Raw genomic sequence first — 23,581 nt, 5'->3', positions numbered from 1 at the left:
GAGCGCTGCCTCAGTCAGATCTGCTCTCTGTAGATGTGAGATACACCTTTGGTCCGCTGCATCTGAGATGAGCGCGGCGGCGCAGGAACGACTTGAAAGCATGGGCCTTTGAGGAAGTGCAGCTCTGAATGAAGACTCTTTAAAGAGAACTGTGCGAGGCATCGTCCTCAGAAAGATCCCTCGAGGAGTGCTTCAGAGATCAGAGAAACTAATCAAATTTGGCACTGATGATGATGATGATGATGCAGCCTTATGTTTTGATGTTAAACAGACACTGTAATTTTCTCTTTGAGCGTGTACAGAGAATGCTGTTTACACTGAGTTGGTAATATGTCATTTCTTTGTTTTGTTGTATTTTTAAGCATTATATTCTCATATGTGACCCTGAATCACAAAACCAGTAATAAGGGGCAGTTTTTTGAAATTCGAGATTTAAATAAATAAATAAACTTTTCTGTGATGTATAGTTTGTTTGTGAGGACAGAACAATATTTGGCCGACAAAGTCTTTGAATGCCTGCAAACTGATTTTAATAATTTTTTTATATTGAGAAAATCACCTTTAAAGTTGTCAAAATGAAGTTGCAATGCAATGCATATTGCTAATCAAAAAAATAAATAAATCCATATTTCTTTAAGAAATGCAAATTATCTTAATGCAACATGATCTTCCTCTCTATCTGTCTTTTCAGGTGTTTGACCTTGAAATGTTCGTCTTCGGGCTAAAAGAAGCCACTACAAGAAGGATGCTGCCATCTCGTGGTTCAGTCGAATATACCGCCTGAAAAGTTGGTCCCTTTTTTTCTCATCCAGCGGTATGTCATGTTTTGATTTAAAAAAACAACAATTAAGAATAACATAATAAAAAAAATTCAAAAGTAATTTTTATCTCTCGGTACGATTTTTAAAATTGTTATCTTTACTTGCTCACTGGGGGCTTTAAAACCCCCATTTTATGTAATTGTATGTAAAATATGAAACAACAAAGATCATGAAAAGCGCTACAAGCAAATAGACCTACGTAAACCTCAGTGCCGTAAACAAGCAGCTAAACGTCGTTATCTTAAACGGGTAAATAAAATAATGTAGAATCTTTGCGATAGGGAAAGATGAACGCTCACAATTTGCTTGGTAACGTTGCGCGTGTTGTTGCTATGCGAGCGTCTTTAGTACAGCGTTTTGTAGACTTTCATCCAACTTTTGTTTTAACTTGAACGTTGTACAACGGTGCCGTCGAAAGTAACATCCTATGTAGTTATATGTAAAACGAACGCACAGTTTTAGGTAGCGTTCAAGCCATTAATAAGGGGCTCGGACCAAAGCGGTATGAAGTACGTAAACTGACGGAGGTCAGAAAAGCCAGGTGAGTTTCTCTCCCTCGCTGTATTCACTCGGACGCTTTCCCTCTGCATCACACACACAGGAAGCAGAATTTCCACATTCCAGACGGTGTTGTGTTGATCAGGACACACCAGCACACACACACACACACACACACACACACACACACACACTGTACAGTAGAGAGCGATGGGACCGCTGCTCTAAGCGCTTTGTGTCGCGGAGATCTGAATGAATGACAGCTCCACCAACAGCTCACAATAATGACACGTGAAGGTAAGCGGCTCTTTTAACACTTTACTGGCGCGACTGCGAACTTTGCACGAATGTTAGTAAACTGACATTTCCTTGAGTAAAAAAAAAAAGTTTGTACATGAAGAGGGGGTGCTTTAGTCAGTAGTTTCTATTTAATACATCGTTTCGACCCTTCGGGCTTTGCAGTCCTAATCGACTTGTGTTTTGTGTTGATTTCTTGTTGTTTTATGATGTTGAGCAGACGCATTGTGAATAAAAGATCCGCTATCTGAGAGGAAACTGCTGGAACTGGGTGTAACAGTGCACATTGTTCTGCCGTGAGATCATGTAGGATAGGTTTGATCATACCCATCGCTTTAAACCACTAGAACAACTTTTATTTAGTATGCATATCATATAGCATGCCCCCTTTCCTTACTCTTTAGTTGAACAAACCTCGCTCCGAGTACCTTTAACCTCAAAGAATTGATCTTCCTTGCACAATACAGGGCCTAACTCAATCAGCCAAAAGTCATGCTTTTTTAAAAAAAACTATTTTATATGACATAATCTATTTTTTATTGGCCCAAATGTTTAATAATTTCCACTTTTAGTGAAGCCTACTCATAATTTCAGGACTAGTTCAGTTACACCTTCAACTAATAAATGATTCAATCCCCCAACTCTCCTCTCCTCACAAAGACCGTGTTAAAATAGTTTTATTAATATTTAGTTTTAAAAAAAAAGTATGCAGTTACAGCTGAAAGGATCTAGTTGTTTGTTTGGGTCAAGGTTTTTGCGACAATGTCCATTTTAGACCGACGAGATAGAAAATATCATTAGCTCACTAGCAATCAATAGAAACTGATAAAAATAAAATCTCTTGTGATTGAAAACAAACCTGTGCACATGTAAAAGAGATCAAAATTTAAGCAATTGTTCTGTTAGGACTTACTGGCTGAATTTAAGACCGTAATGTGCTCTAAATGTATTTTAAGCAGTCGCTCTGTCACTGGAGAAAAACAATATTAAGGTCTTAATGCAGGTGTGAACAAAACGAGTCATTACAAGGATCATTCGTTTTAGTTGTTTTTCTGTATTTGATTTACAGTGTTCGTCACCGGTGCAGATGACACAAGCCTTTTTAATTTTAGTGACACAGAAAATCTTTAGGCCGGTGTTGGGTAAACAAATAGCAGGTGATGATATCTGAACTAAAAAGTGTGTTTCAGCAGTATTGAATGCGAGGCTGGATTGGCCCGGTTCCTCACCCCTCGTTCCCGATGTGGATCGTCTGTGTTGTCAGGGGCTTTGCACATTCCACTCCCATTGTTTACATCAGGAAAGTCTGATGCCAGGCCTATACTTGCAGGGGAAACCATGTGCGGTCCTCTGCACAGCAGGGGAGACCAGATATTGGAGAGAAATTCTCTTCAAGATAACAGAAGAAGAATTAGCTTTTTTGTGAAACTAAATGTAAGGTGAACATAAGCAATCGCTTTTAAGGATTTATTGCTGTGCGTGCAGGTGGCGCTAATCTGCGCATGCATACATTTATGTTTTCATAGCTTCAGAAGTTGCATTAGACATGAACGGCAAAGCACTTATTGTTGCTCGGCCATCAAAGGATGTGAGCGCTCGCCTATATTTGTTCGGTTCCCAACCAACCGTGAGCTGCATGGTTGCCAGATAAGATGTTTCTCTGTGAAGTGTGGACTCCTGATCCCCGACTCACCTCATCGCCATGCCAACTCCCACACTAATGACAACAGTGCCGAAGCCCCAGACATGTTGCTATGCTGCTCAGCCTGAGCGAGCAGATCCCTGGAGGCTAGAAGCTAGAACATAACAGAAAGGGAGAGGATGTCTTTGCGAAATTTCACTCTCAATATTTATCGTGTATTTACAAGATAAAGGAGATTACCCATTCCTTTACAAGACTTTAAAATAATTGAACATTTTAGAAATCACATAATATGTAATGTCAGATGTTGGATCAGTACTCTATGTTTTAATACAGCAGCTTGTTTGTGGTTGTATTGCACAGGTGTTTAATGGTAATGCCGAAATAATTCAGTGTTTCTTAATGACAAATGTTGTTAAGTACCTGCAGTGATGTGATGATGAAAGAAATGCCAGTAAACAATAAACAAGAATATTAAAATATCATAACAAATGAGATGGTGTTTATATGTTATAAATTATGTATGCATTATTATATTAATGATATTTTATGTCATTTATAATATAAAATATTATTTTATAAATTTATAATATATATATATATATATATATATATATATATATATATATATATATATATATTATATTGGAATAATTAAAAAATCTTCCCCACTGCAAAGACAATAAAAATTTTTTTACAATATTATAAAAATTAATATAAAATTATGGAAGTCTTTGAAAATAATTGTTGGCACAAATAATAATACAATAAAATAATCGTATTAGTTCAGTATTGCTCTTGTTGTAATACATGGTTTATAAATGGATTTATAAATGGGGGTTCAATTTCGTGAGTGTTTTGTCATTCCGTTTAGTGCCGCTCATGATCATGCCACACTTCACCATTTAAATATGAAAAGTGTGAATGTCTAAGTGTGTATTTCTAATCAGTCTTCTTGTTTGTTGTTACAGGACTGTTTTTGTTACAGGTCTTTTTATGCTGGTTTTGTATTCTCCAAATGCTGCATGTGACTGAAGGACGCGCTAAGGAATGTGACTGTCCATCTGCAAGCATTTTGTCTCACTTTCCATCTAAGGTACCCAGTGGCACGTGCTGCTTGAACTACTCAGGGTCCACATTCAACCAAGTTCCCTGGGCGACTTTTTTGTCGCATTCACGACTGCAGGTATTGGACCTGAGTAACTGTAATATCAGTCACATTGATCACAGTGAGGTCGGTGATGCTGGCAGCTCACTGAGGGCGCTGTATCTTGGCCAGAACAGACTGACAGCTCTGCCAGCTGACTTCCTAGCTAAAGCTTATAGTTTGGAAGTGCTTGATCTGGAACTGAATCATCTGAAACATCTGCCCGAGCAGTTTCTGAAGAGCTCAGACAAATTGCGAACGTTGATCCTTGGATGGAACCAGCTGAGCGCTCTGCCTCATTCGACCCTTAAGAGTTCGCTAGAGCATCTTGAGCTCATCGGAAACCCCTGGGCCTGCACATGCTCGCTGTTGGAGGGCCTTCAAGGTGGTCCACACATTAACTCCAGCAGCTTTCAGGACCTCGTAGGTAACTTGACCTGTGCCTCTCCTCAGAATCTCGCAGGACGGACTGTCTGGTCTTTAGAGACAAGTGATGTGTGCCATTTGGCCAACCTGACCGCCCTCTTCATCCTGCTTCCCCTGTTCCTCCTCCTCAGTTTGGTGCTCTGCTGGTGCTGTGGGAGGAAGAAGAAGAGGAAAGACAGCTCATCGTTCAGCCCGACTCGCAAAAGATCCAAAAACCCCCATTGCAACGGACGGTGGCCACATGCCAAGCTGCCGACTAGGGAGTCAGCAGTGTCTGTAGACAGTGGAAAGGAGGTCGTACTGAAGAACCAGCTGATGCTTCAGCCCTCGTCCAACTTGTTGGGCAGCACTCGGGATATTTATGAGGAGGTGGAGATCAAACTGGGCTCTGTGGACTCACTGGCCCCTCCGCCTTCCACTTGCTCCACGGAAGGGACCGCGGGAAAGCAGGACCTGGACACGGTGAGTGTGAGCGAAGTGATGAAGGACTCAGCCGATCGGGAGAAGGCGTACATGACCCAGTCCACCGAATACTACAGCCTTGTTCCCGGGATTGAAATCGAGGACTCTGATCACGGAGAGTATGAGAGTGTGGACCTCTCGTGACAGTGTGGAAATTGGCGCAGTCGATACTCAGAGATGCAAGCAAGTACACTGGAGTCATGGGAAGTCTGAAGCTGAGGTTACATTTGTTATTTTCTTGGTGATATTTCGTGGACGAATCCAGTCGGTTCAATAAGAATCCGCAGAGGGGTTTGGCGCGACTGCGATACCGACTGCTCCTGCTGATCACAACTCTCCTCTCTGACCAGCAGAAAGCTGCTTGGTTTGAAAGTTGAAGAAAAAATAGCGCACAAAATTGAGCTGAAACGTTGCTAATGTGGCTGCACCTTCAGTAAGGATGTTTCCACCTTTTGTTGCAAATGCACAGTGAACGTTGCTGTTAAAGGAAGTCACTGCGCCGTGCGAAGCCATTACTTTTGCATGCAATGTAAATGAATTACTGTCCTGATAAAGTGTCAAATGGAGCTGTTTGCAGACTCAGTCTGTTGCCAAGATAAGCTATCATATAGCTGTCGCCTGGATATTTTCATTATGTTGAGATTTTTATATCTTCGTCCTCTACTGTCATTTAGATGGGAAGTTTTATTATTGTAATATTACTTTGTGTTTCACGTTCAGTTACAGTGTTTAGAGTCAATGTAAAATGTATTTGGCGTCACACACAACCATGTATATTATCGTAAAGAGGAAAAGTAAACAAGAGCAAGAGAACATTAAACAGAACCACAGTTCAGCCTCTGGTCTTTATCTCCAGTAATCAAATCTGCTCAAATTTGATGTATGATGGACTAACATTTCTCTCCTACGCTGAATTTTGGAGGGTTACTGTTTATGTAACTTTGTAAATGTTGATAACAGTGATTATTTAGTCAATATTATCTAGCCTGTTTCTACAGATGGCCTCTGTTGATGTAATCATTAGTTTGGCTTTGTTAATAATTAATGCATTTTTAGCAAGTTAAAAACTTGTATAATCAAATAAACAGAAATAGCTATACTAGTCAAATGAAGTGGCTTTTAGATAAGATCAGACTGACTTGGCAGGTAAAGTTTAACGTAAGCAGATTTCAGTGAAAGGCAGGAGAGGTTGTGTACACCATTCAGAAAACGTAACGCTTAACTTTTAACCTATAAAATGACTTTAACTGTCTTTTGGTTATTTGACATAATGCTGAAATTAAATAAAATATAAGTATTAGATGATACATTGTGATGTTAAATGAAAATGAAAAATATTGATTCATAAAATAAAATAAAATAGGTTTAAGCTAAAGTATAACTAAAACTATAACTGAAACAAAATGTAAAAATGAAAGAAAATTCAAAATAATAATAAATACTATAACAATATCTAAATAATGTACATGCACTGTCCATGTCTATCTGTGACAAAACAAATCTTCAAGATCAGAAACAAAACGGTCAGAAAAAGAATGATGGTCAAACAACACTGAACAAAACTGATCTAGGGTGCAAACGGGTTACACTGGACTTACTGTATGAATTTATTGTGATCTATTTACTTTGTGACATCAAACAATCCTCAAAATGAGAAATTAAATTTCAATGTTGTCTTCAAATAAATGCTTTTTACACATAATTATTGTTTTATGGTTTTTTTTTACTCTTCCGGTGTTAGTTAATTGGACTACAGGCTCTAATCATCAGTTCTTTAACTCCAATTGTGAAAACATTTCTTAATTACACTTAGCCCAAAGGGACCAAGTATGAAATGAATATAACCGTTCCAGAGTTTTACACTGGCCTTCACAAGATCTGCTTATGTGTCTCTATAATGCCCCAGCACATTCATTAGTGGCTGAAATCACTCAGCAGTAATAGAAAGCTAGCTCTGATTTCCTCCTGTGTGGGAGTTTGTAATTATAGCATTGGGTTACTCCGTCCAGTTAAACCTGCAGCGGCCTCACAGGCATCTCTACCTGCCCTGCTGCGGGACAGCGTTCTGGGCACTTTACAGTTGTGAAATTTCTTTTTTTTTAAAGCATGCCTGAACGGACATAATTACAACGCTACAAAAAAGCTTGCTCTTTTAGAACGATGTAATTATTTAAACCATAACTGCAATTATGGACATACTATAATTCATAGCATTTAAATTTTAATTATTTTTACTGATTCATTTGTAATTGTTTTAATAAATTAGGTCCCACTTTATATTAGGCTTTATATTTCTTGAGCTGGAAAACGGGATGTGTAAACAATGTCTCAAAGGGGAAGTGATGAAGCTTTTGCTTTAACAAGGAGGAATGGAATTAAAGTGCTGTGATGGGCCTCCTAGTTTGGAGTAACTCCCTACTTTCTTTAGGTTCTACTGCCCTCTAATGTTTGCTGAAAAGTCTGTAGATAGATAGAAATGATAGTAGACAGCAATAGTATTCAGCATAACAGCAGTGTGAGCAAATGATCTCTTTTCCCTTATTGTTTAGTTGGATATAAAGCGTCACTGGTGTTAAAATATCTTTGGAGTGTTTTATCGTTGAGCAGTTCACATGAGAATAGTTTTATAACAGTAGCATAAAAGAGGATTTATAACACAGCAACCAGTAGTACTGCTTTAAGTACTGCTTAATGCCTTTTAGGAAATTCAGGTAGAATTTTATGTGTATGTATATATATATATATATATATATATATATATATATATATATATATATATATATATATATATATATATATATATATATATATTTATTTTGTCGAATCTATTGTTTCATGAAGAAACTTTAACATCCATTACACAAAATGATTCTTAGATCATTAGAATGTTCTTCATACTAAGATTTAAAAAAAAAAAAGTTTTAAGACCTTTTTGTTAAAGGTACAGGTTGTTAAATGGGTGGTTTTGGCCAAATGTACAATCAAGTGACAAATGCCATAAATTATAACTTTGATTACTGTGGAAAACGCACAGTAATCATTCATAATAATGAGACATTGACAATGGACATGTTCTTATAGACTGGGTTCCCAAACCATAAATCACAGGATGGATTGATAGCTCCACATTGAAGACAAATATATAAAGGAAAAAACAAGAGGTGTGTTTTCCCTCTAAAAGAAGTCGAGCTGGAAACTCTAAGGTAAGGACAACAACAAAAAGACCATTCTGTATGACAAATGACAAAACTTCTTAACTCTTTGGGTGTTTTTCTAGTTTTCCACCATGACGGTATCCTACACACTCAAGGTGGCTAATGCTAAGTTTGGAGGCTTTACAAAGTTGCTCTTCCGATGGAAAGGAAGCATTTACAAGCTTCTATACAGAGAATTCCTGGTCTTCTGTTTCCTGTACGGCTTCATCAGTATTCTATACAGGTATCATGACATTCAAAACAATAATCCACATTTTTGTACAATTTCACATACTTTTGGCAGATTTTTATCCAAAGCAAATAAGCGAGCAATGTTTTGAGTGCCAACTAATAAGAAGATGCACCTTTATATAATGCCAACACAGTTCATACTGAAAGGCTGTGTTTTAGTAGGAAGTAGAGATGTTCCTTATTAAATAACGGTTTGAAGGTAGATAGGCCTTGGCCTTCGTGCATGCATAAAGAACCGTTGTCCCTCAAAACCTCAATCAATCCATGTTGCATCTTACAGATGTGTCCTCGATAACACACAACAAGAGGTGTTTGAGCGACTTGCACGCCATTGCAACAAGTTTGCCAAACTCATCCCTATGTCATTTGTTCTTGGTGAGCATAAATGTTCTGAGCATTGCAGCATGACTTTACTAACTCGTTCGGTTTCATATACTAAGTTAAACCGATCTGTGGTGCTTGTAAGGTTTCTATGTCACCCAGGCGTTTCAGCGTTGGTGGGGTCAATATACAAGCTTTCCCCTGCCTGATAACCTGATGATGGTCGTGTCTGGGAACGTCCACGGCACAGATGAAAGAGGCCGTCTGCTGAGGAGAACTCTGATGAGGTACGCAAACCTGTCCTCGGTCCTCATCCTGCGCTCCATCAGTACACGGGTACGCAAGAGATTCCCGGCTCTGGAGGACATCGTGGAGGCAGGTAAGAACTTCGCATCTGAAAATGTCTGGGAGGAATAAAAGTACCGGATTACTTTTCAAGATTTAATACATGTACAATAAAGTATGGAGCCTTTGTATTATTGCTACAGACTACTATGGATAGTCTTTAATGCTATAAAAATGTCTTTCAAAAATTGCCTTAAACTTGCAGTTCAGTAAGTGTCAGACAATGATTTATTAGCTGTTTTGATGTATTTAATTAAGTTAGGGGTTTGTTAGACTGATTCTTTTTTTACTAAAAGCACATAAGAGTAATTTGTTTGTGAGCCAGTCCTCCTCTAGTAAAATCTGTTTTTGATCCACTAAAAAGAACTGGCCCATAAGAGCCATTTGTTGGAGAGCTTTACATTATCCTGTGACCGTAAAGGATAAGTGGTTTGGAGAACGGATGGTCACATTGAACATTTTTAATTCACTAGAAAGGACCATCTCTATTGAGCCAGTTGTTCATGAAGCAGACTACTCTGATCATATTCATTAATAACAGGCTCATAAGAGTCATGCCAGCTAACAATTTTGAAAACGTGCATCTAATATTCTCTGAATTCTAAAGAATATATCCCAGAATTCTTCCATTTGGTTCCCCAAAAATTACAAAATGGGAACATTATGATAAGGGTAAGGTTCTGTGTTCTTTTTTGGTATTTATTTGTGAAGCTGTCATGTCTGGTCACTTTGTGTGTTTTTAATTCACTAAAAAAAGTGTGTCTCATAAGAATCTTTTATTTGTGAAGCTGACTTCTCTCGTTACGTTTTATCTTTTAAAGCTGATAAGAATTATATATTTGTAAAGCAGACTATGTTCTTCTAGTCATTACATTACAAAGCAGATTAAAGAAAAATATTACCTTTGATTTGGAGGTGATGTGGTTTGGTATGTGCTATTGAAGAATATATCTATCGTGTATATCTATATCTAGCATAGCATTGTTCTTTTCAAAACCAGCCATTCTGTCAGAATTTGAAAACATTTGTTTGACTTTTTTTTTTTTGCAGGATTCATGACCGCAGACGAGCTCAAAAAACTAAACCATCTGTACTCTGACTTCAACAAATACTGGATGCCACTTACATGGTTTGCAAATCTGGCGTCGCAAGCGAGAAAAGAAGGGCGTGTGAACGATGATATAGCCTTGCGACTGCTCATGGATGTAAGTGTTTAAACATGTCGAGATGATGCATATGTGCCATAAAAGCACAATAATTCCTTCCTTTCTTCCTCTTTGTCAGGAGCTGAATAACTATAGATCAAAATGCAGCATGCTCTTCCACTACGACTGGATCAGCATCCCCTTGGTGTACACACAGGTGAAGCTTCATCTGACAGATCTTTCATGAGTGTAGCTCACTGTGTATCAACTTCTGGTCTCACTGCTCATATCTCACTTCTATATGAACGCAGGTAGTGACCGTGGCTGTGTACTCCTTTTTTATGTTCTGCCTAATTGGGAGGCAGTTTGTAAAACCAGAGAAACCCGATGAAGACAAAATTCATCTAGACCTTTATGTCCCCATCTTCACTCTACTGGAGTTCTTTTTTTACGCTGGTTGGTTAAAGGTATGGTTACTAGTCTAAGAACACATTTTGTACTATGTGGTTTGATTTCTGTAAAATGAAGGGTACACGTCATCTTAAAGGTAGGGGAACTTATTATAAACCCATTTGGAGAAGATGATGATGATTTTGAGACCAATCAACTCATAGATCGCAACATTCAGGTTAGTAAATCAATACGCACGTGAAGCAATAAGCACATGTTGGTCCGCAACCGGTCATGGGAATGCTTTTAATTTAATCTAGGTTTCCATGCTAGCTGTAGATGACATGCATCATAATCTTCCTCTGCTTGAGAAGGACAAATACTGGGTGGATAAGGGTCCTTCATATCCTTCAGCTACTATGAAGCCTGTCTTCATGGGTTCCACACACGACATGAGGTACAATGACAGACTGTAACACCTTTCGATAATTCATAAACACTCCGCCAACATAGACTATATCATTATCATCTGGCCATGTGAAAGTTGAGCACTTAACACATAATCAAAATTACTGGCCAAGTACACAATATATGATTCTTGTTTACTTGCAAAAGTTATCTGTAATCAAACAAAATTACTTAATGATTTCCTTAATGAGGAAACTGATATTTAAAACTTGTAATTTGTGAATTTTTAAAAGGTTACTTTACCAAAAATATCTTCAAGCACTTGCACTCATTTTGTTTCAAACCCATAAGACCTTTGTTCACCTTCAGAACACAAATTAAGATATTTTGATGAAACCTGAGAGCTTTACGACTTTTCGTAGCCATCAATACTCTCAGATTTTATCTTGTGTTCTGAAGACAAACAAAGGTCTTATGGGTTTGGAACAATAAGAGGGTGAGTAATTAATGACTGAATTTTCATTTTTGTGTGATCTATTCTTAGATTTCGTACATTGTTGACTTTGATATTCTGTATTTATTAGGATACTTGAGGATGATAACGAGGAACCTTTAGCAACCCCCAAGACACAAATGCTTGCCATCAATGTGTGGCCAACTACTCACAAAAAAAAGCAGAAGAACAAGAGCTTGCAGCAATTATGTCTTTGCTGCAGGTCTAAATGTAAGGGTGAGCGCTCAAGGCTTGAACAGCCTATGAAGAGCAGCATCCCATCAGCACTGCAGCAACAACACATGATTATTCAACATGTTTGCCCTGATAAACTCTTGGGGTCACCTGAAACTACAGGGCAAGCAAACCAAGAGCCATAAATGTTAAAACTACCATTACAGGTTTTGCTTTGCAAGATTTTTTTCTGGGATATTCAAGGATACATTTATCCCTGCTTACATGTTTTTATTGTCTTATTAAAGATACATTGTGCAACACCTTCATTTTAAGGTGTGGCTTTGTTACAGTGTAATTATATATTATAGTACAGAGTAATATTAACATACCTATATAGCTATGTTCATGATTAGGGTCATGTGCACAAATTTACATAATTTATTGTTCTTATACATGTAATATTTAACAAGGATTCCTTTTGTTAAGAAATTGTAATGTTAGGATTTCTAACATTCTTGTAAATAATCTTGAAGAGTTTCTACAAAAACACTGAGCTGTTAAACTTGAGAAATACTTGTACACCAGATCAGAATATTAGAATGATTTCTGAAACATTCACTTCTATCAGGGAATATTTGAACATTTTACATTACGGTTCTTTACAAAAAAAAATCAGCAAATTAGTATTTTTTTAACCATTTACACCACTTCAAATTTCTTAAACTGACATTAACCTATAACACGGTCATTTACTAACTTCATAACTCCAAAACCCAAAAATTATAAGCAATTTATAGTTATGTGCCAAGTTAGCTTTCCCCCCATTTTGAAGCCATTACTATCCAGACAAAATAAAACGTTAGATATTACAAACTCAGAATGTGTAATTGATGTAAAGACATGTACACAAGTATTGCAGTGACTACTTCATACAGAACATTATGAGCACATTAGCACTTGTGTTTTTTCTAGGAGGTTATAACCAGTTAATGCAGAACAAATGCAGCTGCTTAACTTTCTCAATCCTCCTTTATAAGAAAATATATTTAAGATGAAAGTGTCACTGCAGCACCAGTGCACACTCAAAACAACTGCAAGGGGTCACAAGAAAATCTTCTCCACTTAGCGAACTTTCTAATCAAAAGCTTTTGCAAGACAATCATGTTACACAAAATGAGAACAGCAGTGACATGCTGAGTTGGGGTATTTTCTTTAATGGTCGTATCAAAGAGAGCTGTACATTTATTTGCCTTTCTTGGCTTTAATCTTCCTCAGGTAAAACTCCAGTTCTTTGCCCTCAAGGACGTAGCCATCAGCCCTGCCACACTGTCCTGGTCTGGAGGCAATGCAGGCTGAAGAGAAACAAAACCATAGATTACAACACTTGAACTGAAAGGCACTTTTGCCGTAGACAGCTTTACAGTGGTTCTCAGAAATGGTATAACTTCAGCACTGTTGTTTCAGTAGCAGAACTGGTTAAAAATTTCATCACAAGTCACGTTAAATCTTTTAAAAATCAAAAAATAAACTTACCAAGAAGTTTCCCCTGCAGAAACTGCTCCTCCAGCAGAGGACTGATTTTGCTGTTCTTTCTGCGCTTATCAAACTTCTTTTGGACCTTCTTTGACCTCTTCTTGTTCAGGATTTCCTCTTCTTCAGGGGTCTGGTTTGACAAATGAGAATTAGCCAAGTACTATCACGGTGCGTGTTTTCAGTATTGACAGAGTTTGTAAGCTACAAGCCTTCCTCAGAGTCTTAAACTGCATCACTTTCATTCAGTAGCAGAACTGGTCAATGTTATCATCAATGAAAGACCACTATTAAAAGACCCAACGATTTACGAAAACTTAACTTACCAGCTTGGCACCCTTCTTCCTGCCAAGTGGAAGAGCGTAGTGAGACTCGTACCACTGTCTGTAGGGATTGCTGTCCACAAGGACAACGCAGTTCTTCACCAGGGTCTTGGTTCTCACCAGCTCATTGTTAGAGGCATTGTAGACCACATCAATGATCCTAGTCTTGCGGGTACAGCCTAAAATATAAACAGCTCTAATGAAGCACCCAATAAGAGCTCAGCAAATGAAAATTAAGACCAGATTGTGTCTTTCTCAGTGATGAAATGGTATCTTTCAAGCACATTCAGTAGCAGAACTGGACAAGTTATCTTCATTGAAAGAGCTACACCTATAAGAAGAGCAAAATGTTCGAGAAGCTTACATTCTGAGCCCCAAGAGAAATTTCCCACATCGAGCCTCAAAGCACGGTATTTCTTGTTTCCACCACGGACTCTTATTGTGTGGATGCGGCGAGGTCCAATCTAAGGAGAGCCATAAAAATTAGTTTATAACGTGATAAAAAGATCAAAATAGCGGCATTTTGAGCCCGGCTGTGTGTCAGTGTAACTATGACTAATCCTAACATTGGAAGGTCAAGGTTTTGACCAAAACGGCCAAAGAGACCAACCTAAGGAAATGTTTTCATCACCCACATTGTTGCAGAGATACTTTTAGCAAAAATAAATGTAAAGTTAGATTAACCTTTGTGTTCGCGGGAGGACGCCCAAGCTCATATTTCCTTTTCTTGTGGACGGGCTTGCGCTTGCCACCAGTCTTGCGGCGTTTGTGCCAGTTGTCCCTTGAGATACCTGTAGTGTACAGATTGAAATGCATTAAAAACAAACCTGAGCAACAACCACTCCCGTTCAGAACACGCTTGAGTGTTCAGTTCTCCAAGGTGTTATCCGCATAAAAAAATCGGATTCCGCAATTGGATTCATCATGCACACTCAAGATTAAACAGTTTAACCTAAAATTATACACGCAATCTCCTGCTTTATAACAGTTAAGACTTCCCATAACAGCCCTCAGCCAGCTTGCCTTGAGTTTACTTTTGTTTCATGCAAAAACCACACAGGTGTGGAACACGAGGCTGAGAAATTATTTTAAATTAAAACTGTGTCAAGCGGCAGAGGCACGAGCTGCTCTCAAAAAATATTAACATCCGACCATTTAGATGTCAGTATCTACAATAAACGCCTCTACAAAAACACTTCCTGGTAAACTCAACTCTCGAGAAATGTGAAGCAAACGATACTTGGGTTAACATTTACAAACCAACCGATCTTAATTTTTTTTTTTACCTCACGTTAGAGGCCATGCAGCCTCCGGTGGTTGACATATGCACCTACTACTCGTTAGCCTCCCATGCTAACCTATTTCTTTGGTAAAAGTACACTTCTCAGTCACATAAATCATTCGTTTACGAATACAGCAGCATTGCGCACTTTTTGAAACACAACTACCAGCCTAAATAGCACTCTTAACGCTGTTTGAGAGCATAGTACCCCATGCGCGCAGCCATCTTGAGCAATGTCTCCAGCCACTTTACCCCATCTCTTCTCGTTAAAACGTTTTTAAAGGCATTGAATCGTCCAATTCGCCGATATATCGGTTAAAATTTACTTTTGCGATATAACACTAAATAAAGTAAATTTAAATCATCATCGGATAGCGCAGATGAAGACGGATTGTTCCAGCGGCCAGAATCTGAAAACACGTACCCATTCTCAGGCGCCGGCTAGAAAGAGGGCTCGCAAAGGCTCATGGGCGGGTTTCAAGCAACCACTTATCGCGACAATACCTGGAGAAATCGCGAGAGTAGTTGTTCTGGCTCAGAGGGAAAGCGCTTCACTGCCACCACGCGTTTAGTAGTTAGTTTACTGCTATTCCGGTGTTTTACACTTATATATAGTGTATAGTGTTTTTATATTATATATATATATATATATATATATATATATATATATATATATATATATATATATATATATATATATATTTTTTTTTTTTTTACCGTACTATATTATTATATACTATTTTCCGCACCTATATATAGGTCTTATATAGTGTACTGAAAATGAATTTGCTATATTAAAAATTTGTAGTAATTAAATGTTTATTCTTGTTCATTTTTGTCTGTTATTATTGAACACATTTCACAAACAACTTGACAGCAATAGTATATCTTTTTGAAACATTAGATTTAGGTGCATAAACGAGTCATGGTTTTTCTTATAAATAATATTGTCCTATTACCTTTTTTTTTTTTTTTTATAAAACACTCATTAAAATTCCAAACTACACTTAACTCTGTTACTTGGCTTTGCATATATTTTACCAGAAAAAAAACAAACAAAAAAAAAAAAACACACTTATGTAGTTCATGTAGCTTGAGGTAACAAAAAAATAAAAAAATGAATATAAAATTTTGTATTACATTAGAAAACAAAAAATATTTTTATTGGCTTATGAAGCTGAAAAGAATTACAAAGCAGGTATTGTTTATAACATATTTATTTATACTGTACAGATGTAATTGGCAATAGTGTAGGCATGGTCATGTGCACGTTGCTGAAGGCTACAGTACATTTATGCCAAAAATCCTGGTGTGTAAAATTCGTAAACATGGCAAAATCATGTCACTCCTCCCAAGGGCTCATGTCTGTATCGATGGCCACACAATTATATGCAGCATAGCGAAGCTTCTCTTCACAAACTTTAGCACTGTGAATTGCAAAGCAGTAAAAAAAGGAGATTTTAGTTAGTAATTATGCATCAGAAAACAGCAACTGCTCACATAAATATTATATTACAGACCTTGGGTATTTTGGTAGATAAAGGGTGCTGGAACATGTGGAAGATTGAGGAAGTGCATCTGTGGTTTCAGATCTATACAAACATGCACTTGTTTAGTGTTTATTAAGACCAAATATTAAATGCATGTGATCACCGTGCCATTTCCTCCATAACTTACCCTTGTTTGTCCGGGAAGATATAAATCGGAGCAGGAAGACGACTTCTTCCAGTCACAAATCTCAAAAACCTGCTGCGATCCTCTGGTAAAAGTGTACATAAATCAACATGGGGAAATTAAGTTCTTCCTTTTGCAAATTACTAATAGAAATAGTTGTTTCGTGTTCACCAAGGGTCCTTACTCACCATTGGTGAAGTTCATTAGGGCTTCCCATAAGTACTGCACTCTGACATCCGTTTGTTCTAAGTCTTCATAGCGTGCTGATAGTAAAAAAAAAATGCATTACATTACACTGACATAAAATCCTAACAAAACACAATATTCTGGTAATGTGCCAGAGTTCAATTTAAATTTGGGACCTGAAGTAAAATGACTGAGAATGACTGCGGTACAGAGCTGTAAAATTTTCAGTTTCGTCTACTATATGGCTCAGTGCCTTGAAGAATTCATGCTGAGGCAGAAAATATCAATTATTTAATGCTCATGTCAGCTGCTGTATGACTCACTGAGGCGTTTAAGGGCCTCTACTGTGATCTCTGGGTCTCCACACACTTTCTTCTCCACTTCCTGCCATGTCAGGAGATCAAGCACAGCTTGCGGCACCACTTTCACCAGTCCTGCCTGCATGGCAGCAATCTGCGGTGCAGAAACACAGCATAGAATATTTTTGGACTGATTGAAAAAACTATGTGGTTCAATATACTCTATGTAATGTAGCATCACCTGTTCCCTGCTCTCTTCGAGTCTGGACTTCTGTACCAGGCGTATGAACTCCATGCGATCTTCATATCGAACCACCACTCCACTGCCTCCTGGGATCAGCTCCACCAGCCGTCCGTCACTCAGGGGTGTGGTGTATACAAGCTCCTGGCCGAACTTAAAATCAAATGTCTCCTTGTCCATATGCTCCATAGCCTCCAACAACTTCACCTGAGGGATCACCCCAAACATGTTTCATCAGGTCCACTGATTTATTACAAGGTTACATCAAGTCACATTTATTTATATAGTGCTTTATTCAATACAAATGATTTTGATCCAAATATAAAGCAGCTATATAGAAGACAACAGTGTCATAATTCAGCTCAATTTCATTCATGTTTTGGTCTCGCCGCAAAGTGCCAGAGCATTTAAATTCATAATAAAACTGGATAATAAATTGTCTTTTCAACACTAAGCAAGCTAAAGAAAACAGTGGCAAAGAACTTAAAATCTATGAGGTGATAGAAATATAGGGAAAAAACAGGTTCAATCGACTGTCCAGTTCTCATCTGGCCAGCGTTAGGATGCAAATATAAGACTGAAGCAGAGATGTTTGGGCTTCTTACCAGCACTGAATCAACTGCAGGAAAGTCTTTAGTCCAGCTGACAGATTCTCCAATCAGCTGCTTCCACACCAGCCCTGGTAAAGCCAGAACCTGAAGAATAAATATTAGAAAAATCTCATTCACTACAGAGTGTTCAATTAAACCAAATGTCCCAATGCAATTACACGATAAGACCAACACTCACCAAAAAGTCTTTTCCGCGAAGAGCTGCACCCATTAGTTGCCCAATCCACTCAAACTTGTGGAATTCTCGACATGAAGGATTTGGCACATAGAAGTCTCTGGCCTCTCCAGCCCCCTAATCCAAAAACAGTTTAATCATTATATAATGATAAGCTAATAAATTTCTTGCCAGTTACATTAGAGTCAACGTCAGTGGAATAGACTACAAAACTAGTCAAAAGTGTCAATTTTTTGAAACTGACATTTATACATCATCTGAAAGTGGAATAAACACGTTTTCCATTGTTGCGTGGTTTGTTAGGATGGGACAATATTTGGCCGTGGTACAACCATTTTAAAATCTGGAATCTGAGGATGCAAGAATGAGTTGTTACCTGGTTAGAAGTTCGTGTGAAGAATGGAAGTGGCATGGGGCACTCTGATGAGCTCGGACAAAGCTCTTCAGACATGTCCGCCAGGCTGTCTCGAAAACCACCCCCTATAAGACAAATCTCAGGTGAGGATACAGCGTTTCATTGCAGGCCTGAGAATTATTGTGGGTGTGAGGAAGCTTATCTCTATATGACCTTGATCAATGATGCCTTCTGCAATGAATTTACACTCCCACCACTGGTCATATCGCGCTGGCCACCTGTGAGACAGAAAAAAACATTTGTGTGTAAAGTATAATAAAGGGTTAGCTTCAATCGTAACTGATGTGTTATGAAGCATTTCGACTATTTAAAAACAGTAAACCAGCTGACGGTGTTCAGTGTTCAGGACAAAAAAGCTGTGCTTGAACACACCACACACACTACAGCCGATGGTTTACTAAACAGTCCATTCTGCGCCTGTGTGAGAGGAGTTAACCGTCTGTATCTTCAGCTATCAACAGTAAATATTTACCATTCAAACGGAGAAACCGAAACAAAGATATACGAGAGAAACGCAGATCTAGGAAACAGAGCTTGCTTAACATTTTGAATATCCTTAACATTTATGATTTTAAGAGGCTCACGTTGTTATGATAATGTTCACATATTGGAATGCTTGGTTAATATCGCCTAACGTTAGAACAGTCTTCTGTTTGTGCCGCCTTCATTTACTAACTCTTTTCCATCGCTTGAATTTTCTGGCACTGACTCATGAAACTAATCATCCAATCAGAGTTCTCACTTTCCTCAGTGGTCCTGATGTCGTTTTAACATGCTGAATCGGGCCGATGAGAGCTGACGAGTGGAACTCACCAAACCGTCCAGCACAAACATTAGCTTGGTGTGTACCTGCAGTAAATACTAAAAAACTACTACTGTAATAAATAAATAATAAAAAATAGACTACCTGTAGTCCAGAGTCTTTTCATACTTGTCAGATGGCTTCAGACCCTCATACACCTGCATAAACAATAGAGCGCATTCAAGAGAGTATACACTCTACACCACCCTTCAAATGTTTCTGGTCAAGATTTAAGAAAACGTTTTAAAAAATTTCTTATGCTCACCAAAGCTACATTTATGTAAAAAATATGAATAGAGCAAAACAGCATTGATTTGGAATAGAAGTCTCTTGTAATATTTTAAATGTCTTTACTGCCACTTTTGATCAATTTAATTTGTTCTCGCTGAACAATACAGCCATTAAATTTTAAAATAATAATAATAATAATAAAAACACCTTGAGAATCCAACTTTTGAACAGTAGAGCATTTTATGCAACCACAGAACAATGGACTTCATGAGACTTGTTTTGTGGACTACCTGAGTGAAGACAGCATTTTTACACGTGGAGTCCAGAGTAGGATTGTCACGGTGCTCCATGGCAAGGCGACGGTTGATGTAAAGGCGGGGCATGAAGTTAGGCTTACTGGTCTCAGAGTCCTTCAGGCACTGGGTGATGAGGGCAGAGCGACGCTTGGACAATAGCAGGAACTGCTTTATGCTCTGAAGGGCAGCACAAGAGAAAACGTTTCGAAAAGAAGAGTTTGGCACATAAATTCCTGATAGCAATGGCAATGGAGAAGAAAGTACAAATTTCACATGTGATGTGAAAGACAAAAGACAATATGTATACATATACACAAATTATTCAGTGAAGGTGTAGAGAATGCCACAAGAAGAACTTGCTGTAGATAAGTATACTAACTTTGATCTGGTTGAATGTTCCAAGGCTGTAGTCCCATGCAGGCACCATATGAGGCAACAGACTGTCCAGGAGTGTGATGAACCTACAGGTGCCACAAAAAAAACAATGAGCTGCCAAAAGCTGATATAAAGGGATTCTTAGGTCACATGTAGCTGTGTATTACCTCTGAATGACCAGTGCGCGGCGATAGAGGACATCAGGGGATGTGCCCTCCAATCTCGGGTAGCGCACTAAGTTGGGAGACTGGAATACGTCTGCATTCAGGCCCAAGTCACGCTCGCAGGACGATTTGATCTTCAGACCCCTGATCCGTACATCGATTCCCTCATCTACAGCAAAATATAATTGCAGATAATAAACATAAATCAAGAAGACTGGTCAAGAGTCCGGCTCTCTCTTTCAAATGACAGTGCATGCCATGGCAGATGAATCTCACCTCTGCATTCCTCAATCCTGATCTCTATGACAGGCAAATGTGAAGTCATGTCCTCCAGAACACAAACCTCTCCAATTAAGTTGCTGATATAGAAATAAAGTCACAGTGTTGCAATATTCAGAATCGTATATAACCTTTACATATTTATAACTTCATAACTACAACAGTTTATACATATAAAATGGTAATTGGCCCCAAAAAGTAATGACTTTTAAACCACACTTAAAAATGCATGAACATTAACACATTAGAAAAAAGAAAATATAATTTTCCAAAACATTGCACCAAAAATGTTTGTTAGTCTTTAAACAATAATAATAAGAAGAACGAAGAAGTAATGACTTACTCATCTATTGTTACATCGCTGTATTTCTTGAGATTATCAACCTCTCCACCATAAACAGTCACTCTTTTGGGCATGTAGTTATCATCTGTTGAGTCCACTGTTAATATCAGTTTGCTAAAAAAAAATAAATACATTTTTTGTTGTTTATGATCAGCTTTTTTTAAAATCTGAATCAAACCTGTAGTCAGGTGAGCAAAAAATAAAACATATGGTTTAAAATCCAATAGAAAGCAGATTTCGGTCTAAATAATTTTAATTGCAAAATGACAGTTGAGACAGTCAATCCCGAAGGTGATTAGCAGATGAGCTGCCCTTACTTGACCACAGTGCCTCTCTTCATGTGCAGTCGGATCCAGTGCTGTCCCTGCATGCCATCGCTCTCCCAGTAAGTCTCAGTGTCTCCATCTGTCAGGCAGCTTGCACCACCACTGGGGTCCTCCTTCAAACAGACAAACTCACTTACTAGTCTGGAACACCTGATATGTTCACGGCTCTCTGCTTTTCAATATCATGTAGAATAATACTAAGCGCCCACATACCGAACTAGAAGACACATCGATGCTGGTCACGCATTGCTTCACGCTACCAAGGTTTTCATCTTCTTTCCCAATGTGGTCATAGAAGTAGTGTACTAGGTCCTCGTCACATTCAAACGTCCACGTAGGAGGAACATACCTAGAAGAGAGAGTCCATCAAAGACGGATTCTTTTACATTTTTTCCAGATATATGCAGCTTTTTCTTTAATTTAATTTTTTTTTTTGTGTCATGCACTCACCTCAGTTTGCGCACAGCGACCTCGTCCGGCTCCGCCACCTTGGGTTTGGCACCCATGTGCAAGGAGTTTTCCACATCCACCACCTGCTCCCACCTACAAAGCCATTCAGGAAAAAAGCTGGTACTTAAGTCACTTTTCTGCTGCTTAAGTCACTTTTCTCTTATTATTGCCAATATTGAAACCGGTTTAATATTTTGTGTAAACCCTGATCCTTTTGTTAACGATTCTTTGATGAATGAAAGTTCAAAAGAACAGCATATCTGTATAATAATTGTATGACAGAAATCTTTTGTTATATTATAAATGTCTTTAATGCCACTACTGATCAAACGTTCAATCCTTACAGAATAAAAGTAGTAAAAAAAACAAACACTGACCACAGACCTTTGAACATTTGCTCCCAATTGTACGGTTCAATAAACTGAAGTTATGTACATCAGTGAATTGGAGAATGGTGGCCAGTGGTGACACAAACCTATTACACGGCTTATGGTCGTATCCAAACAGCTGCTGCTGGCGGCTGACAGTGTCGGGAGATTCCACTGGCACAAGCCTGTCTCCACCTTCTGTGTGTTTACACACCAGGATCCAGCCCTCCTCGATGTCCAGGCCGGCACGATACTCCTCCAGCTGCTCCTGCCATGGCCAGAACAGTCAAACAATCACAGTGACAAACAAAACAGGCTGACTCACATTTGAATGGCCATTGATCAGAAGAGTGGAATATTCTGAGCCCCACACACACACACACACACACACACGGCGTGACGTCACGGACCAGGAAGTCCTGTGTATTCAGATAGCAATAATGATACAGCAAGATCAATCGAAAATACCTCCACACACCAGTTCCCGACACAACCGTTCATACAAACAGCGCATACCTTGCTTATTTTGACCCACAGGCCATGGCTGTTGCAGTACTCTTCCCCTGTTGTCCGTATACATGTGCCTTTTTTGGGCTCGATGTTACACTTGCACGATTTCTTGTGAGGAGCCTGATGTGGGTTTTCCCACACCGACACCACACTCTTGCCTCCCGAGTTGCCAGCTGTGGACGAGGACGCGGAAGCGGAGCCAGACGACGAGTCCTTGCAGATTTTGTAGCAAACCTCTTTCGGCACGTAACACAGGGACTCCGGCAGCGGCTCGCTTTTTCGGAAGCATTCAATGCACTTGTTTAAAAACCGTATCCTTCCCAGGAGGGTGTGCGGGTTGTCGTCCGGAGACATCTCCAAGTTTGAGTGCGCTAGCCGAGTGCTAGCTGGGAATGTGTCAACACCAACACTGAGCGGTTCGGCCGTCAGCGAGCATTACCTCACATATGCTTTCCCTTTCTTTCCCGGTTCGTCCGCTTTTACCGAGACCCCGTGTAATAAATTAACCGTACGACAAAACTCTAGACACAGCTGAGCATTATTACTCCCGCCGGAGCTTTCTCACAGATACTGGCATCTGTCAAGACAGCTATGTACCTCCACCGGTCTAAAGGGCGATCCGCCCATGTGTGTTTACTCATTCCCCTACTGGATGCACTGCCACCACCCTCAGAATAAACCTT

General features: G+C 38.8%; 5 protein-coding genes and 3 non-coding genes across 12 annotated transcripts in view; 3 read left to right on the top strand and 5 right to left on the bottom strand.

Annotated features, from left to right (window-relative positions):
- The window catches only part of LOC122328397 (zinc finger protein GLIS1), a 25,757-nt gene extending 24,685 nt beyond the window's left edge, over positions 1-1,072 (top strand). For all 3 annotated transcript variants that reach the window (XM_043224084.1, XM_043224091.1, XM_043224076.1), the window contains one exon: positions 1-1,072. This exon is cut by the window's left edge. In XM_043224084.1, coding sequence (XP_043080019.1) covers positions 1-33 — 33 coding nt within the window. In that variant the 3' untranslated portion in view covers positions 34-1,072.
- A 392-nt stretch (positions 1,073-1,464) lies between these two features.
- Positions 1,465-6,995, top strand: si:ch211-106k21.5 (leucine-rich repeat-containing protein 38). The gene is made up of 2 exons (XM_043224103.1): positions 1,465-1,616; positions 4,230-6,995. Exons 1-2 carry the CDS (start codon positions 1,604-1,606, stop codon positions 5,435-5,437), a joined length of 1,221 nt encoding a protein of 406 aa, XP_043080038.1. The 5' UTR covers positions 1,465-1,603; the 3' UTR covers positions 5,438-6,995.
- A 1,413-nt stretch (positions 6,996-8,408) lies between these two features.
- best4 (bestrophin 4) lies at positions 8,409-12,338 on the top strand. Its single transcript, XM_043219208.1, has 10 exons — positions 8,409-8,496; positions 8,571-8,731; positions 9,020-9,114; positions 9,206-9,439; positions 10,456-10,610; positions 10,690-10,767; positions 10,862-11,017; positions 11,098-11,178; positions 11,261-11,397; positions 11,933-12,338. Exons 2-10 carry the CDS (start codon positions 8,580-8,582, stop codon positions 12,219-12,221), a joined length of 1,377 nt encoding a protein of 458 aa, XP_043075143.1. The 5' UTR covers positions 8,409-8,496; positions 8,571-8,579; the 3' UTR covers positions 12,222-12,338.
- A 577-nt stretch (positions 12,339-12,915) lies between these two features.
- On the bottom strand, positions 12,916-13,048 carry LOC122328950. The gene has a single exon (XR_006247863.1). It is a non-coding gene; the product is annotated as a small nucleolar RNA SNORA47 (small nucleolar RNA).
- Positions 13,049-13,212: 164 nt separating this feature from the next.
- On the bottom strand, positions 13,213-15,688 carry rps8a (ribosomal protein S8a). Its single transcript, XM_043219222.1, has 6 exons — positions 15,578-15,688; positions 14,556-14,662; positions 14,236-14,335; positions 13,875-14,050; positions 13,552-13,681; positions 13,213-13,370 (listed from the first exon to the last, which is right to left on the bottom strand). Exons 1-6 carry the CDS (start codon positions 15,579-15,581, stop codon positions 13,261-13,263), a joined length of 627 nt encoding a protein of 208 aa, XP_043075157.1. The 5' UTR covers positions 15,582-15,688; the 3' UTR covers positions 13,213-13,260.
- LOC122328989 lies at positions 13,761-13,830 on the bottom strand. The gene has a single exon (XR_006247873.1). It is a non-coding gene; the product is annotated as a small nucleolar RNA SNORD38 (small nucleolar RNA).
- Positions 14,406-14,509, bottom strand: LOC122328992. The gene has a single exon (XR_006247874.1). It is a non-coding gene; the product is annotated as a small nucleolar RNA SNORD46 (small nucleolar RNA).
- A 664-nt stretch (positions 15,689-16,352) lies between the features above and the next one.
- On the bottom strand, positions 16,353-23,533 carry hectd3 (HECT domain containing 3). Of its 3 annotated transcripts, none has more exons than XM_043262125.1 (21): positions 22,905-23,533; positions 22,496-22,656; positions 22,021-22,113; positions 21,784-21,919; positions 21,562-21,680; positions 21,245-21,358; positions 20,899-20,981; positions 20,626-20,791; positions 20,463-20,544; positions 20,078-20,260; positions 19,662-19,714; positions 18,908-18,972; positions 18,716-18,819; positions 18,343-18,456; positions 18,159-18,248; positions 17,554-17,760; positions 17,337-17,466; positions 17,016-17,090; positions 16,831-16,912; positions 16,674-16,745; positions 16,353-16,580 (listed from the first exon to the last, which is right to left on the bottom strand). In XM_043262125.1, exons 1-21 carry the CDS (start codon positions 23,250-23,252, stop codon positions 16,496-16,498), a joined length of 2,562 nt encoding a protein of 853 aa, XP_043118060.1. In that variant the 5' UTR covers positions 23,253-23,533; the 3' UTR covers positions 16,353-16,495. The 3 variants fall into 3 exon arrangements, with proteins under 3 accessions (XP_043118060.1, XP_043118061.1, XP_043118059.1); XM_043262126.1 differs by having other exon boundaries at positions 21,562-21,683; positions 22,496-22,650; XM_043262124.1 differs by having other exon boundaries at positions 21,562-21,683; positions 22,905-23,532.
- Between the last annotated feature and the right edge of the window lie 48 nt (positions 23,534-23,581).

This window comes from Puntigrus tetrazona, chromosome 2 (assembly GCF_018831695.1).
Source record: "Puntigrus tetrazona isolate hp1 chromosome 2, ASM1883169v1, whole genome shotgun sequence".
Lineage (NCBI taxonomy): Eukaryota > Metazoa > Chordata > Actinopteri > Cypriniformes > Cyprinidae > Puntigrus > Puntigrus tetrazona.
The sequence above is the reverse complement of the archived record's forward strand: the minus strand, read 5'-3'. Positions and strand labels throughout refer to the sequence as shown.